Source organism: Microchirus variegatus, assembly GCF_963457635.1.
Source record: "Microchirus variegatus genome assembly, chromosome: 15".
NCBI classification, from domain to species: Eukaryota; Metazoa; Chordata; class Actinopteri; order Pleuronectiformes; family Soleidae; genus Microchirus; species Microchirus variegatus.
In genome coordinates this window covers 6,316,749-6,334,281 of record NC_139816.1, presented here as the reverse complement: position 1 = coordinate 6,334,281, position 17,533 = coordinate 6,316,749, and the positions used below count along the sequence as shown (strand labels likewise).

At 41.5% G+C, this 17,533-nt stretch overlaps 1 protein-coding gene across 1 annotated transcript in view; it reads right to left on the bottom strand.

The window, feature by feature from the left end:
- The window catches only part of arfgef1 (ADP-ribosylation factor guanine nucleotide-exchange factor 1 (brefeldin A-inhibited)), a 49,488-nt gene that overhangs the window by 29,116 nt on the left and 2,839 nt on the right, over positions 1 to 17,533 (bottom strand). The window contains exon 2 of the mRNA XM_083901575.1: positions 1,793 to 1,823. Coding sequence (XP_083757701.1) covers positions 1,793 to 1,823 — 31 coding nt within the window. The remainder of the gene's footprint in view (positions 1 to 1,792; positions 1,824 to 17,533) is intronic.

Genomic DNA, 17,533 nt, shown 5'->3' with positions numbered 1-17,533 from the left:
AGCAATAGGAAGAAGCGAGCGCGGTTGAAGAGGAGCGTAAAGAGCCATCTGAAGACAAAAGACGCAGCATGAATTTAAAGTAATTAGAGCAGGAGAAAAAAAGGAGATAAGATACAGTGAACGCCCGGGTTATCGTTCTCCAGATCAACATCAAAGAGGAGCTGTGATTAAGAAGCTCATGTACGCTCTCTGACCTCGTCTCTGTCTCTGTGTCCGAGGGGAGTTTCATCCTCTTTGCTTATTCCTGGACTCTTTGTGATTAACGTCAGCTCGTAATCCTGCTTATAAAACACGATCTGGACATGAACTTAGTTTGAGTCAGACGGCGAGGTCTGCAGCCTTCACTGATCAATGGCTGCTTCGTTCAAACAGAACAGAGCGTTTGCATGACACTAAATCAATATCATACCATGATATATGAGATTAAATATGACGCCGTATATGATTATACCTAAGGTTATTACACTAATGTTGATATAATGTATCATGGAAGGTCCTCTTTTCATCTGGAGTTTCTGCTCTTCAGCGGTAACTTTAGTGTTGAACATGTAGATTTAAAATCTGATAATACTGTTTTTTATTGTGAACTGTGGTTCGTCCCTTTCACAAATGTGGCTTTAGTAGGGATTAAACCAAAAGAAATGTTGATTGCTGTGTTTTAACCCTTTATGGTATGCACCAAGAAAAAAGCAAAGGAAAAATTATTTCTCTGCATTTTTTTTAAATTTACTAATGATAACAATAACAACAATCAATATATATATATATTTTTTATTAGACCCTACAGTATTACAGATACAGGCCTCTACCAAACGTCTGTTCATAATAAACCTGGTTTGCATAATTCATAAAGTACAACATTCACAAGTCACATTAAGTGTTAGTGTCATTTTTCAATGAGATAAAGTAACTTAAAGTGTGGTCGACCAAATACTGTAGTAGTACTTTAAAGGGTTAAACGTGTTGTTTCCTTCAAAAAGAATCAGACTTCAGCTTCTCTCTGCTGTTTATTCTTCTCCTGCAGAGCTAAGCTAACACCTGCTGGCTGCAGCTCCCACCTTTTTTTCCCTTTAACTGTACTTATTTTGAGCCAACTTAGGAGGAGGAGGAGGAAGAAGAGGCTTGTCGGAGTAAAGGAAAACTTTGCACAGCTGCAGCTCCATGAAAACTGACCAAAACTTTGTGCGATAAGGAGCGGAAAGAATTAACCTCGTAAGACTGCGACCACCTGAACAATAGGTCAGAAGTGCCAAAGATTCGTTTAAAAGCAGCATCATCTGTCCATCTTTGATCAAGAAGTCCTCACCTTAAGGGTGTATTTCAGTTCCTGCTCATGTTAATGTAGAGAAAATAGAAAAGCTCAGGAGAAAACGGTCGGGAAGGAAATAACAAAGGGATGTATAAATGTGAAAGGGGAAAATATAAAAGGAAACAGCAGGAGGGAGTTTCATGTTTCATGATTCATTCCAAAGTCAACTTGCCCACGTGCCAACAACCTTTTGGCTCCTGATTTCAACACACACACACACTCACACACTCACACACTCAGGTGTTCAGGATATTTGGCCAGGGTTACTGGAGAACGCAATTAATTTGAAGACCATGTGGGCTGCTGGGAACAGATCAGGCTGAGCAACAATAACACATCATAGATGCTGACGCACACACACACTGAACGCACACAGTGAACACAAGAGACTTGTGGTCGAGCCGTGCCTGAACATGCTGGAAGAAACTCTAATCCAGTGACCCTTGACACCTCATCATGATACATAATTAATCAGTGACTCACCTTAATTTCTCCGACTCTTCTTTGATTTCCTCTGAAACAAAAAAAAACGGAGAGAAGACATGTTCAATTAGTCAGGCGTGAAACATGGAGGGGAATGTACATTTTACTCCGTCTAATGACTCCGTCTGGAGTGGAGCACATGGCCTGACAGCACACGGATTCAGCCTGAATACAGTGTTTATTCACATCCGAGTTTCAAAGGGACAAAGTCGTGCGTTTGTGTTTTCGCAGCCAACAGTTTCCCCTCTGAGAGGACTCGACTATTTTTACACTGCATTCTAGGTGCAAGGACGGAGCGCTTTCTCTCAAACAAGTCGAGTCGAGTGGCAAAACAAGACCAGTCGTTTAGTCATTTAGGCACCGCGCGGACGTCCTTGTCGTCCTCAGCTCTGATTATTTCACACATCTCCTGACATAAAAGCAGTCGTATGAAGACGGACTCACAGGGACAGAGCTGCAGAGTGACAATGAGAGGCCAGAACGGAAGCAGACATTAGAACTTAACACAGCGGCACAATCTGCAAAGTCCTTCCAGATATGAAGCAGTCTGGGTCGGTCGGTCGGTCGGGAAGAACTCCGTTAATGCAGCAGTGACAGCTCAATTATTTCACTGCTTGAAGGCCCAAAGATATCTTCTCGTCTACAATATTCGGTGCCTAACACTGCGCGGAATTATATTACGGCTGGTTTTAGCCCATGTTTTATTGAACAAAGCGTGAGAGGAAAGCCAAGTCACAACTGGCCAACAGGCATTTATTTAATAAACACTGACATGAAACAGAGAAGATAAGCTCACGAAAGTTCTCCGGAAATCGAGAAGAACACTTGGAACCATGACAAAAATGGCAATTTTTTCTTTATTGAATAATATGTGTTGAGAATGTGAAGCATGTGATGGATAAATCTAAAGGACGACATTTGTGGACAACATTTGTGAAAAAAACTCCATTATATTATTTCTGGATGCGTCTTGAGCTGCAGATATTTAACGACAGTGTCTGCAGAATTTCTAGTGCACAGCCGGCAAAATCAAAGTAACATTATTGATTTCTTATAGATTTCTGAAATACTGTAAAAAAGCTGTAACAAATGTATATATATACTTATAACATACACACACATGACAGACGTGCCAGCATGGAGGCTCAGCTTAGTGAGGATGCACAGAAACCTCCTTAATTATTAATATCCATCTCGTTATTATTATCAGCTCAGTCCAGCTTCTCCACATACAGTTTCAAGACATTCTGAGGAAGAAGGGAAGTAACAAGCTTGGTTTAGTAGCCAAATGAAAATATAAGCCTTTAAAAACTGAAAACAAGCTCAGGAGGAGCCAACGTTTCAAAAACTGAAATAAATAAAGCTTGAAGGTTTTTCCTTCTGTATGGAGCTCCCGGTTTGTCCTTGGGAACTGGTTTGTTCAAAGAAGAAGACAAGTACAGCAGCAGCAGCAGCTCAGTGGAGAGGGTGAAACCTCCTCAACACAACAACAACAGTGAAAGCACATGGTTCACCCATTTTCAATCTAACAAGTCCACATGAAAAAGAGCAGAGGCCTGATGAGAAGGCTCTGAACACTGTGACAATATGAAATGAAGTACATTGTCAAAGAAACATCCATCTGATTTCCTCACATAACATCTTTTTTGGACAAACCCACTGGTTGAATACACAGCGTTTAGTCCTGTGTGTCCACTGAATTGCAGAACCGAGTATTTATATTCAATAAACCTCAGCGTTGAATTACAGGATTGATTTCTGCTACATGTTGTTGCTCGGGGCTGATGCTTCAGCAGACGAGAACAGGATTACAGAGGCCGCTCTCTAGGCTGAAACTAACACCGACTTCACCCAAACGCCAGTGAAGGGAAGAGAAACTGCACCTATATGACTGACCAGATGCATTAAAGGGAGACCATTGTGCTCTCATGTGAGCTACAGTGCAGACCAAATATCAATGCAAAAAGAAGTCCTCAATCACCAGGTTTTCCCTCATCCTCAAGGTACTGACTTTGACCCACTACATTCAAATTCAAAATACAGAGGTCTTTTAGGTTTTGTTTTCTGACGTAACTGGCAACCCGTGGTTGCTCGGCAGCTGAGACACTGACTGCATTGCATGATGGGTAGACGGCGGTAGGTGGCGCCACATGCCAAAACATGATTTCAAAACATAAACATGATTTGCAGTCTGCAAAATATTTTTTTTAATGCAAATATTTTGTCTGTACTGTTGTTGTTGGTGAGTTCAGTTTGTTATATGAACATTATTCCTGAGTCTCTGTGACATATTAGGAGGATTTTATGGCCAGTTGATTTAGATTGATTACATAATTCACCTTTAACACTGAACAACAACCACCTCACGCCTTCAGTCCTGAGCAAAAACCAGTTCACAAACTTACATGTGAGCCCTTTACTCTGTTTTCTCTTTGTTAGCAAGGCCATATACCCTGAGGTTTTCATCTACACATGGGCCCCAAAGCTGCTTCTAAGCTGAGAAGGTCAGTCAGAAACCGGCTAATCGTTTCTCCACTCTGCTCTAGAGAAACTGCAATGTCCAAGTCTGGATAAATGTGAGTGAGGGGAGCAGCAGAGTTCTGAGAGCCAAGAAAACTATAAAATGGACATGCATGCATGTAGCCCAGTTGCAGACTTTGGTACTTGGTTACTGTCAAGGAATGCTGAAGCACCTACAGTGTTATTTGTCTTCTTCACGGGGAAAATAAAACTATCAAACCCTGAAAAAGCTGCTGCTCAGTCAAAGCTGCAAACGTATCCTCCATAAACCACCTCCACGTCTGTCAGCCTCGGTGGCAGACGTATCATCGTAAACACAATAGCTTGGTAAAGTCTGATATAGGACACCCGACGGAGACGAGGCTGTGTGTGAAACATTCATGAGACGATGACGACACTGAGAGGGAAAAGAATCAGCAGCTCGGCCTGAACGAAATGCCACAGCGCGTCGTATGTCAGGTGCACTTTCAGGTACGTGTGTGTTTAGTATCGCAAGTTTCGTAAATTCCATTACACCTTATTCCTGTGGCCCATGACACCTTGCATCTTGGAAACATCACCTGTTACACCTCAAACTTTCCACTGCCTTCTTCTACACAGTCAATTTTGCAGTGTGAAAGCAATAATATGCACAATAGAAAACTGTGATGCAATCGTGTGTGTGTTCCCCAAATAGTAGTAAATGTAAACAATGAAATGAACTCTTTTGCGACAGACGGTGAAGCTGTGAAAAGCTCTGAGGCGCATCGGGAACGAGATCTGTCAAATTCTGCGGAGCATTCTGTTGAACAAGATGCTCGGCATGCACTGCAGGGAACGGCGTGATCCTGAAGCCACACAGCTGGACTGGACTGATATCGCTGTGTGAGATAGTCAGCCATTATTGTTGAGAAGCAGAACGACCTCACAGCTTCAGGTGACGTTACCTGACAGTGACGCTGTGATAAACAGCCTGATAAAGGCAGAGAGAGAGGGAGGGAGACGGCATCACATTCACACGAGCAGAGACTTATGCTTCATATTTTATTTCATTTAGCTTATTGTCTATTTCACTATTTTATTTTATTTTATTTTATTTACATATTTTATTTTATTTACATCTGTATATCTAGCCCTTGTTTCCTCATGCTGTATTTCTTCTTACTTTGCACAGAGCATCTGGAACAAAAACAATTTCCCCCCGGGGATTAATTAAGTATTCTGATTCTGATTCTGATTCTTATAGCAACGCGATTCAGAGATCTGATCACGCCTTAAAACATCAGCCTGTGAGCATGCAAATATCTATCTGCAATAGATAAAGAATGCCGATCCAAAGGTTAGAAGCGGAGTTTCTGGTTTCAAACCTCGTGATATCTGGAGGGGATATTTGAGCGGAGAGAGCGAATGACTACTACAAAAATCCCTGGAGAATTGCAGTTTAGACCCCAATGACTCAACTACGAGTGTATTTAGACGAATGTAAACAGCGTTGCTAAACTATGTGCATGCATATTTATTAAAGCTCACATAGAGTGGTCCTGTTGCGCATATATGTGAGTTATGGAGGTCTACTTACATACATTAACTTGTTTTTATGGTCAAAAACCTCCTAGTTGCTGTAAATGAGCCGTTAGAAATCTCTCCTTACTGAAGCTTTCCTCAGTCGCGCTGTTTCAGACTGAAATCTCACCCCCAGAAGACAGACTGTGTTGTGATTGGCCAGCCAGCGTACAGCCTTCCCAACTGTCTTGTGATTGGCCAATACCAGGATGTGACGTAATTAGCACACCAGCTCTCAGAAGCGCAGCTCCCCCCTCTGGAACGGTGGATGCACTGCTACTCATTATCAAAACATTGTTTTAACAATACAACAAAAATAGCTTTGTCATGACTCCCTGCCGCAGTCCCCTTTCATGACTTTGACCCAGAGTCAGAAGACACTGTCGCTCGTGAAACACCTCCACAACGGACGTTATTCTTCTTCTGCGGTTCAATGTACGCAACCGGATGTGCCCGGACTAGTGCCCAGAGCAGGAGAACTGCTGTTTACGTAACCAGAAGGGTTTTTTTCAGAGATCTCGCTGAGCCCGAGATTACAATACATCAAAGCGTTCTCAGCAGTGGCTGAACTGTTTGTTTCGAACCTTCAGGGCTTCATAAACGAGATAATGTCGCAGATACACACCAAAAAAACAGCGTTAATTGGAACTTCCGGTCGAGGTCTGCTTTAAAGCTGTGGTGAGACACGCAACACGTTTCGGAGGAAATCTAAAATCCTTTAACACCTACAAGCAGATGGGCACAGTCGATCGCGTTTAAAAGTCTAACTGCTCGTGACAATAACGGCCTGCTCCTCATCTGCTTGCAGGATCTCCTTCTTCTTCCTCCTCCTCTTGAGTGTCAACCCTGTCTGAGTGAAGTGACACAGCATTCCTCCGCCGGCAGCTGCACAGCAGCCTTCTGGGAGTGTTACACATGGGGAGGGCTAGGGGGGGAATATTAACTAGCCAGTATCCTCTACTCTACTGGAATCACAGGCCCGACGACGTGGGTGTGTCTGGCTTCAGATGAAATATGTAGATATAGAAGAGAATGAGCAGGAAATGTGGCTTTTAAGTGGACAGTGACGAAGCTGCGGAAGTACACCCTGAGAGAAGTTGTCAGAAAACCAGGAAATTCAGTCTTGTTTTGTCCACAAACCAAAATGACTGAGTTTTTAATGATTTCTTTGTTATGTGGCGCAAAGAAACAAAGAAAATATTCACATTTAAGAAGCTGAAATAATCAGAAATCTTGTTTAAATCATGAAAAAAGCTTCAAACCGATGAATCGATTATAAAAAATAGTTGACGATTAATTGAGTAATTGTCTCTAAGCTTCCCAGATTTGAACTCCTTTGTAAATATGTATATTTCTGATTCATGCTGTGTTTTTTATGTGGAGCCCAGCGTAGATTATGTGCTGCCCACTGCTCCTGCACTGAGCCTGTGTGTGTGTGTGTGTGTGTGTGTGTGTGTGTGTGTGTGTGTGTGTGTGTGTGTGTGTGTGTGTGTGTGTGTGTGTGTGTGTTTACTACGTGGTGTGTGTGATAAGTATGGGTTAAATGCAGAGGTCAAATTCAATATCACTTGTTATAATTCCACTCTAAAACATCGAATTCACACACGAGAAACAGATCAAATATATACGGCAAATTACAATGTATGAGAGAAGCATTGCAGCCCGGTTTACAAAGAAGAACTTTTGTACAGCACAAATAAAGATTTTTCAAACCAGCAGCAGCAGTAAGTGACAGAATTGTTGACATTATTTGCACACGCTGCTGTTTATTTGCTCAAGCAGACCAAGCTTGTCTCTTAGCTCAGAGTCAGTCACAGGTTGAGAGACGGTACACCTGGGGATTTAACTGAATCACACGACAAACAAGGTTAAAATCGTGGATAAACATCTACGCACACTGGTTCCTTATCAATTAAAAGGCCGGAAAACAAGATATGATGCTGACCAAGCCATTAACTGGACCCTGCGCTACAATCGTTATCAGTGCAACACTGGTGTGTACCAGGCTGCACCCACCTGGAGCAGATATTCCTGCTGACTCCAGCTGTCAGATCAACACTTATTCAATAAGACGCTCTGCCACCAAGACGTTCTCTCGCACGCCGACATGCACACGCGCAAAATGTCTCAAGAGAACTCTAACATTTCATCAATTACAGCAGAAAAACACAGCAGAGTCGGTACATGGCAGTGGCTGCTCTCTCCGCTGGCAGCAGAAAGACACAGATAAACACACACAACTCTCTGGAGACGCTACGTCACAGGACCAGCTACGTCACAGGACCAGCAGCGAGAAAACAGCTCACTGGGAAGAAACTGGGAGGTTCAGACACAGTCAGGGTAGAGACGGTGAGGGAAAGCAGGGACAAAGGCACGGGCTGGTTTCCAAAAACAAACCTGCGACATAAACCTGTCTCTCTCGTGTGTGTGTGTGAACATGTGTGTGTACATTTTGTACAAGGCTGCTACACAAGGACAGAGCCAGACGAGGACATGTTTGTTTTCTCTGCTGTGTGGCCTTTTACTTAAAAATTGTGCTGCAGAAAAGAAAATGAGGGAAGAAGGTCGAATAGACACTAGAATGCATCACACACATCATCAACTACTCTGGAAAATGGAGGCTGGGAAAACTTGATTTACACTCATAATTATGTGACGCTTTGATTATTTTCTTGATTAATCAATTAGCTGTTTGACCATGAAATGTCAGAAAAGTGCTGATTGTTTTCTCCCAGACTTTTAAATGTTGACGTTCTGTAAAGTATTCAATTATCACACGTAAAAGCTGAAAAAACAAACAAACACGGACTCCAAATAATTGATTAATAATTCATCTTGGAGCCCTAAAAAACTTATTTTCCTTCATGTTCCCTGTAGAATTACTCTTGATTGATTTAGTGCTCACTGATCACCTCCATTAACCGTCGTGTAATTACGGTAATGCAAAGTACACATGCGCAAACGTATTGATACGCTCAGTGTTAAAGGGTTCATTAAAGGTCACATAGAGTGGTCCTGTTGCACATATATGTGAGTTATGGAGGTCTACTTACATATATTAAGTTGTTTTTATGGTCAAAATCCTCCTAGTTGATGTAAACGAGCCAATTGAAATCTGTCCTTTTCGAAGCGCTTGTCAGTCGCGCTATTTCAGCCATAAATCTCGCCCGAGAAGACAGAGTGTGTTGTGATTGGCCAGCCAGCGTAGAGCCTTCCCACCTGTGTTGTGATTGGCCAGGTATCTGGAAGTGACGTAATCTATCACGTCAGCTCTCAGAAGCGCAGCTCCCTCTCTGGAGCGGTGGATGCACTGCTACTCATTATCAAAACATTGTTTTAACAGTGTTTAAAAATAGCTTCGTCTCGACTTCCCGCCGCAGTCCCTTTATGACTTTAAACTGGAGTCAGACCCAGAGTCAGAAGATACTGTTGCTCGTGAAACACCTCCACAACGGACGTTATTCTTCTTCTGCGGTTCAATGTACGCAACCGGATGTGCCCGGACTAGTGCCCGGAGCAGGACGATCGGTTGTTCAGGAGAACCGCTGCTTACGTAACTAGTACGGGATTTTCAGTGATCTCGTTGAGCCCCAAGATTACAATAAAACACAACGTTCTCAGCAATGGCTGAACTGTTTGTTTCGAACCGTCAGGCTTCATAAACAAGGTAATGACGCAGATACACACCAAAAAAAACAGCGATAATAGGAACTTCCGGTCTAGTTCCGCTTTAAGAATATCTTCGACTTAATTGTGACCCCCATCATGCACTATCATCTCCATTTCAAAGGTCTGGCACTGATCACAGTGTATGCAGCGATCAGCTAAAATTCAATGACCTGTCAGACTGCCGGCACCTGCAATAAAACACTGACGATTACAGTGACAGTGAGTCTCCAGGTGTGCGCTCACTGCTGACGGTGCGGTAAGTTCACACAGGTGAGAGAACGTGCCTCAGGAACATAAACTGATAATGACTACGACTTTGAGTCAGACCTATTAATGTTTCCGTGAAACATTTACACAGTCAATCCTCCAACGTATCCATTAAACCAGGAAACAGGAATAATTTTAATGAATTTTTGAAATTCAGGAAATGATCCATTTGCCCTGATGCACTTTGACAGTGAGCGGACTTTCTTAAAAAAACCAAAAAGCATCTAGGAATGACTTTAACTTTTCTATAGTAATAGTCAGCATCACCCTGAACAAGGATATATTGAAAATATTTGCAAACCTCTTAAGGAATAATTTTAATACATTTTTGAAATTCAGGAAATTTCTTCAAAAAAACAAAAAGTATCTTGGAATGACTTGAAATTTCCTATAGTAATAGTCAACATCACCTTGAACAAAGGTCCGTTGAAAATATTTGCTAACCTCTTAAGGAATAATTTTAATACATTTTTGAAATTCAGGAAATTTCTTCAAAAAAACAAAAAGTATCTTGGAATGACTTGAAATTTCCTATAGTAATAGTCAACATCACCTTGAACAAAGGTCCGTTGAAAATATTTGCTAACCTCTTAAGGAATAATTTTAATACATTTTTGAAATTCAGGAAATTTCTTCAAAAAAACAAAAAGTATCTTGGAATGACTTGAAATTTCCTATAGTAATAGTCAACATCACCTTGAACAAAGGTCCGTTGAAAATATTTGCTAACCTCTTAAGGAATAATTTTTATACATTTTTGAAATTCAGGAAATTATGAATTAACCCTGATGCACTTTGATAGTGTTTTCAATAACATGATATTAACATGAAGGCATCATGATGATGATAAAAATCACAGTGGCCTTTAACAGTTACACAGTGCTTAATCTGACGATGAATCAGTGTGTGTAGGTGTCCATAGCAGCAACAACCACACACACACGAGAGCCTGAGAAAAATCAGACCCCTGACATTTTTATTGTCCAGGCAGAAAGAAAAGGTTGCACAGCAGTAATTACGTTTGGAGCGAGAGAAGGAAACACTGACAGAGGTTGTCTGGGCTACATCATCGCATGTGTGTGTTTGTGTGTTTGTTACATGTGTGTGTGTGTGTGAGGGGGGGTGTCCAACGAGTCCCTCCACTCACACTTGCATAAGCTCAATAATCACTAGCCTCACTCCCGTGGCTGAATCAAGCCTCTAATTTTCTCCACCAAAAAGTCACAAAGCACACTCAGCCTCCACAAAGCCTCGATAACTCGGCTGTTAGCTTTTGTCAGGGAAATAAACAAATTCCACGTCTCTGGATCTCATGATCTGACACGTTTCTGCTCTAATGTTACTGGAACTTCAACCCTCTGACATCGACTGTACTGTGCAACCAGGAAATAGATGAATAATAGTGAGTCAATGGAGGATAAACGTGAGAGCATCTGCCTAATTTAATTCACGGTGGCTTTTTCCTCGTCATAGATGCTGACTTTAGAACTTTAGGATGAGGTAAAAGCTCTGTGTGTTTTCATTTCACTTCCACAGAGATTTATTTTGTGTAGGTGGATAAAAAATATATTTTTTGAGACATACCTGAGGAAACAGATTTTAAGTTTTAAGCCTGTGGCTGAGATTTTCCCTTCACAATGGTGAAAAAAGTGAACATTTTCAGTAAAAAAAAAGGAGAGAGGTTGTGGATTTTTGTCATGCACTTCCAACTGCAGCCTAGAAACATTCATTCATATAAGACATTTTTAACCCTTTTTACACAACCATTCAATTCATCACATCACATTTGGTGAGACTGTTAACCCTTTACCGGGCGAAGAACTCAGAAAACATCAGAAAACCACGTAACCATGCATTAGAAAGATCTCAGAAACATGTGGATTTCACCCAGCCAATCAGCGGATCCAGATCCAGCTACTTCACAGAAATTTGACCAATGAGCGGAGGCCGGCGACGCACAAAATTTCAATACTGTTCAGTTTCGGAAGGAAAAAATAAAGGTACGCTCTTATAGCTCGGTCTTCTCCTGCATCTACGGTGAAATCTCACTAATAATAACATAAAGTGGATGAAATCAAATCCGGTGTGTTGGAGCAGGGAAACTTCTAAAACATGGACAGGACAGTAGTCCCCGAGGATCAGGATTGGGAAGCACTGCTCTAAAATGTTCTATAATAATGCTCATCTCACTTTATTTGTGTTTTTCTTGCATATTCTTATATACAGAAATATATATATATACTCTATGTGGACGACAAGAAAGCATATGATACCGTCATGGATCTTAATTTTCTACATGAAAAAGAAAAATAAGAAAAAAAGGGCTTTTGAAGACTAGAATACACTTTTTATATCAATTTTAGACAAGAGCCTTGTTTTACAGTAACCACATTTGATATGGTCATGTTTCCACAGGAGCTGGAGTTTAAAAAAAAAAAAAAAAGCTACCAATGCTTTCTCCCACTTTAATTGCAATGTTTTGTTTGCTTGGCACCCAAATAAATGCAAATGGAGGATCAATATAAAAGTAACACATCATGAAGTGGAAAAAAAGGAAGGAGGAGAAGGAAAGAGTGGTTGGTTTCTCTCTCTTTGCCTCGTTTGTTTGCGGTATAATTAATTTATCACCTATCCCAGGACTAAGGGAGGCATCAGTGGAGCAAAATAATGTATTATGTATGGAGGCAGCAGCGTATCAGTGTATGAAAATATGTACGAAAAATAAAAAAAAGTCGAGAAAATAAAGAGGACGAGGGGAAACAGACCCTTCATTCTAATGTCTGAAGTGTCTCCTCCATATAGATAAAAGGATTATTTATGCTTTCAGAGCTAGTTCCCTGCCATGTTGACGATCCAGCGCTCATTATCTATAGTCTTTGGGGTTACAAGCAGCCTGAGAGTCTGCACTTAGTCTGCTGAGAACAAAGGAGAGGCTGAAACCAGGCATGGAGGCCTCACCCGTTCTAATTTGCCCCGCTTTCCTACGGGTAAATAAAGCAGTCCAAGTCGACTTGTTTGTGGGAGAAATGCATCTTTTGGCACATTCAGAGCAAAGACTAAAGAGTCGAGTGCATGGAAAAGAGATGTATAATAATAACAATAACACAACTGAGAGAGAATTCATCTGTCAAGTAAGAGGAATCGGGCCTCATCCACGCGGAAACACAACTTCACCAATACGATATTTGTCTTTTAAAGAAGTTTTCCCATGAAACTGAAATCACAAATCTCGCTGTATACAAACTTTTTTTTGTCAGAGGCAGAAAGAACCGAGCGAATGCATAGAGAGGTGGGACTATGACATCTTCATTTTCCAAAATATGCTATTTTCCAACTCAAATAGCATTTAAGTGCATGCGAAACCCCATTTCTGTGGGGATAACAAGCCCCTACGATAACCCAACCAAAGCCAGATAAAGCATCAAATCCAATCAAATCCAACTTTATCTATAAAGCACTTTAAAACCAACAACAGCTGAAACAAAGTAGGACCAAATAGACCTAAGAACAAACAATAAAACATACAATAAAACTATATAAAAAAGGATAAATCCAAGGTCTGGTACAGGGTAGAAAGCTAAAGAGTAATAGTAGTTTTAAAAAGTGGACAGTGAAGGTGCCTGTCTGACATGCAGTGGAAGATTCTTCTCCTCACAATACATCCCAACATTTAACATTATGTTGGTTACTTCACATCATTTAGAAGGGAAAACTTTGCTGCTTTAAGATTTTTTTTTTGAATGAGAGCAATCTGTCGCTTCTCTGGTTTTGGACACTGCTACAAAGCACGTCTGCTTCCACATATCAGCCAAATTATCTAACTTTTCTTGGCTCCAAATTTGAAATAGTGCTGAAAGATATGACAGAAATATCTAATTGCCTTCGACGTGATTTGCGTACATTGAATAGTTGACAAAACGATCCCAAAATAGACGTTTTTGAATTGCTTTGCCTCTGATTCAACAATGATGAATTGTTTAGCCATCGCACGGATGTCTTTTTGAATTCAAACATACGTCAGTTTTAGGCCTCGTCCCATTTCTCCCCCTTAAAATTTCCACTTGGTTTGGAGTGCCTCAACTTTCAATCCCCCTCGTTGAGGGAAGTGGCTTCCCTATGGAATTGGGACACCACTATATGCAAATTAGCGTAGTGAACATAACAAACGTGCTAACCTACGTCACATGTTGACAATTCTACCGGTTGAGCGTGCTATTATTTTCATTCAGGAAAAAAGCTGTTTGTTTTTCTCCGTCAATGACGTTTTTTCTCAGTACTCGTCAACGCTATATCGCGAATGTGATTGAAATCTGACAAGGGGTATTCGTGTTCAAGTGAACGCCAGTACACACATCCAAAACACTGACAAAACTACCCAGGTGTAGCAGAGCTAGCTAGCGGCTATTTGCCGAGTGCCCCGAGAGAGTCCGCCCACCATGCAGCTCTACATGACGGGCATACTCTCCCGAAGCACCGGCAAACAGCCGCCAGCCAGCTAGTTAGCTAGTTAGCTAGTTAGCTAGCCGCTTTCATAAAACGTTCTTATCTGCGAAAATATATTACAACGAAATTGTTCCTCGGCAGATGTGGCCGCCATCTTGGATGAAAAAAAAAATGCTGAATTCACAAAGCATCATGGGTAATTTTATCTTCCACTTCGTTTTAAGCCCGCATCAGAGCTCGCTACATTTTGAGGGTTGACTATAAGGGCAAAATCGCACTACCCCTAGCTCCCCCCAAGGGGTAAGGCCAAAAATTAGGGTTAGGGGATGTATTGGGATGGGGCCTAAGTCTGACGTTTACAAAACACACCGACAAAAGTAAGTTGGCATGAAAATGCCGTCTCCTCCCTCATTTCCACTCTCGTCCACAGCAGTGCCTGTCACTCTCATCACCGGGTTACCTGGTTTGCCCTCAGCCGAATGGAAATCTGAATTCAACTTCAGGCTTGATCAATTTCTGTCAGGAATATGAATGAGATGGTAAAAGGCTTTCATGATACAGTGACAGAGAACAGCCAGCTCTCATATCTTGGACTTCATATTTGGGGTGGGGGGGATGTTTGGTATGAGTCTTGTGGGAGGCTTGGTAAAAAAAAAAAAAAAAACATTAATTAAAAACGTGGATCATTTATAGCCTGGTGCTTATCATGTGTGAGCATGAGGTTGTTATGGTGCAGCTTATCACAGGGAAGCACCGGTCAAACAACGTGGTTTGTGTTTGGTCTAAATTAAGTCTTGCAGAGAAGAAGGGGGGGGAGAAAAAAAACACAAATATGATATTGAAATCTTCTTTAATAAGAAATTAATTTAAGAAATCTGCATATTGCTGTTGGGGGTGTTAATAATTCATCGAGGATGAAAGTTAGGAATTGAATAGATCTTGGGTGTGGGCTCTGCAACATGACTTTTCTATTTTGCTTAAACCGTAGCTGAGAGTCCATGTATTCTTGTTCTACGCCAACAGCGACAACTTCAAATGACAAATGTAACGACAACAACAACGCGGGGAAAGGTACAAGAACAAAAAACTGCACACCACTTTGTCTTTAAAAAGTAAAAAAAAAGGAAATTACCGAGGGGAACATTCACGCTCTGCTCTGAGCCAGGAGCTGATGGCTCCTTTCTCATCACCACACATTCAGATTTAATGCATGTGGAAACCCTCAGACCATCAGCAACACACCACAGGCACTCAACACCGTCGATACCTGCTGACGAGCCAAATGACAGCGTGATTCTAACACAAAAACACACAACTGTTCTGGCTCTACATTCATAATTTATCCGGCGACCACCTAATGAAACCAGAATCAGCCATAACTAATGAGTCAGACAAGTAAACTATAGCTTTTTGTCATCAATTCCTGATGACAAAAATAAGAATCTAACAAATGTGAGAGCCAGAAGTTAACAGATTAGTGTGTTCACACAATCCCAAAGTACCTCACGATACGATGCATGGTCCACGATACGGTCCAATAATATCACCATACAACAATTCTGTGAATGCAAAACAATCGTATAGCGATACATCACAATAACCTTCAGACTGAAGAAAAACAAGACATTTGTGTAAAGTTAAAAGTGAAGGATTTGTCTATTTATTCACAACATAGAGAACAAAAGTGCATAAAGTCTGTGTATTGAACATGTATGGAGCGTCTCTTAACTTAGCTTTCTCCTCCGTTATCCCACTATAAGGTAACTTCCACACAAGTTTCCCTCTCGAGGAGACACCAAAGTAGGGACTGTTTACTTTACAGCGCCTTCATTTGTTAAAGGCGCCATATGTTAGATTGTGGCCATAAACAGTCACTACACTCAAATTCAAAATACCGAGGTCCGCAATTGTAGCTCAGACTGGCAACCCGTTCGCTCGGCAGCTGAGACTCTGCAGACTGCAGTGGTTGATAGACGGCGGTAGGTGGCGCCACATGCCAAAACATGATTTGCAGTCTGCAAAAGATTTCTTTTAATGTGAATATTTTGGTTGTACTGTTGTTGTTGGTGAGTTCAGTATTCCTGAGAGGCTTTAGATTAATTACATAATGCACCTTTAATTAAAACATCAATATTTGCCCCCAGCGTATGGATTATTGTATCGCACTTGGAGGAAGGACGACGATTTATACATCACCAAATCCATATTTTTGACCCACCCCTACTGAATACATGTGACTGTCAGACAAGACGCAGCAAACACACAACCGATATACAAACAAACACAGCGGTGACGCGCACCAGGAACAAAACACCCACTGAATAATGGATTTTTATCAAGCATCCAAAACAATGACCATGTGGCTCTATGTCCGCTAAATAAAGTGCTTCTACTTGAACAACAACAGCAGCAACACTGCCCACAATTACGTAAATACTGTACTCATTCAGCACAGGATGAAAACAACAATATTATGTGTCAAGAAGAGTGCAACTCCTCGTAAACTCTGTAGCCAAGTTCAAACACCCTGAGGAAATAAATAATGAGAGATGTGCTCAGCAGGATTCCACCCTTCTGAGCGGCTACATTAGCCTGTAAACAAGCACTCGTCTTAGCATGGGAGCGTGTGTTCAGTCTCCTGATTTGGCTCGTTAGAGTCACAGTGTGTGACCCAACTTCACGGGTCTACGAGGACAGGGTGAGTTTACAAAACAACACGTCCACGGCACGGTCAAAGTCAGGAAATGTTATCGAGAGTTGCGTCTTTATTCCATGTCACCCTTCTTTATTACAAAAAGATACAGACATGAGAATGAAGGGTGGGGGTTGTTGGTGTTCTGTTGTAGACACAACACCAAACGGATGCTGACAGCATCGCAGGACAGTCGCCATAGCTGTTGTGTTACAAGTCACACCTCTGCTTCACAGCAGCATGCCATCAAATAAATAAATAAATACAATCACATAGACACAGAGGAGCAGCCATTATGTCATATTTTATGGCTCAGTGTAAGTGGTTTCTTCTGTACTGTACAAGAGGATGTCTTATATAAAATAGTCTCTCGAGTTAACCGTCAGTCTGTTCCTCACTGTCAGACAGTTCTTGTCAGAGAAGTCTCCACAGTGAGATCCAAAGATAATAGGAGCCCGATACTGTTAAGAGTTTGGATTCTTGTTGGGAGCCTGCGGAGTGACATTTTGATATTCCCCGGCTAAAGGAAAGGTCAGCAGGCGAGTGAAGAAGGTGGACTGAGCGCTTCGCCTCATTCCTTCTGTGTACACAACACAAACCTGCATTGA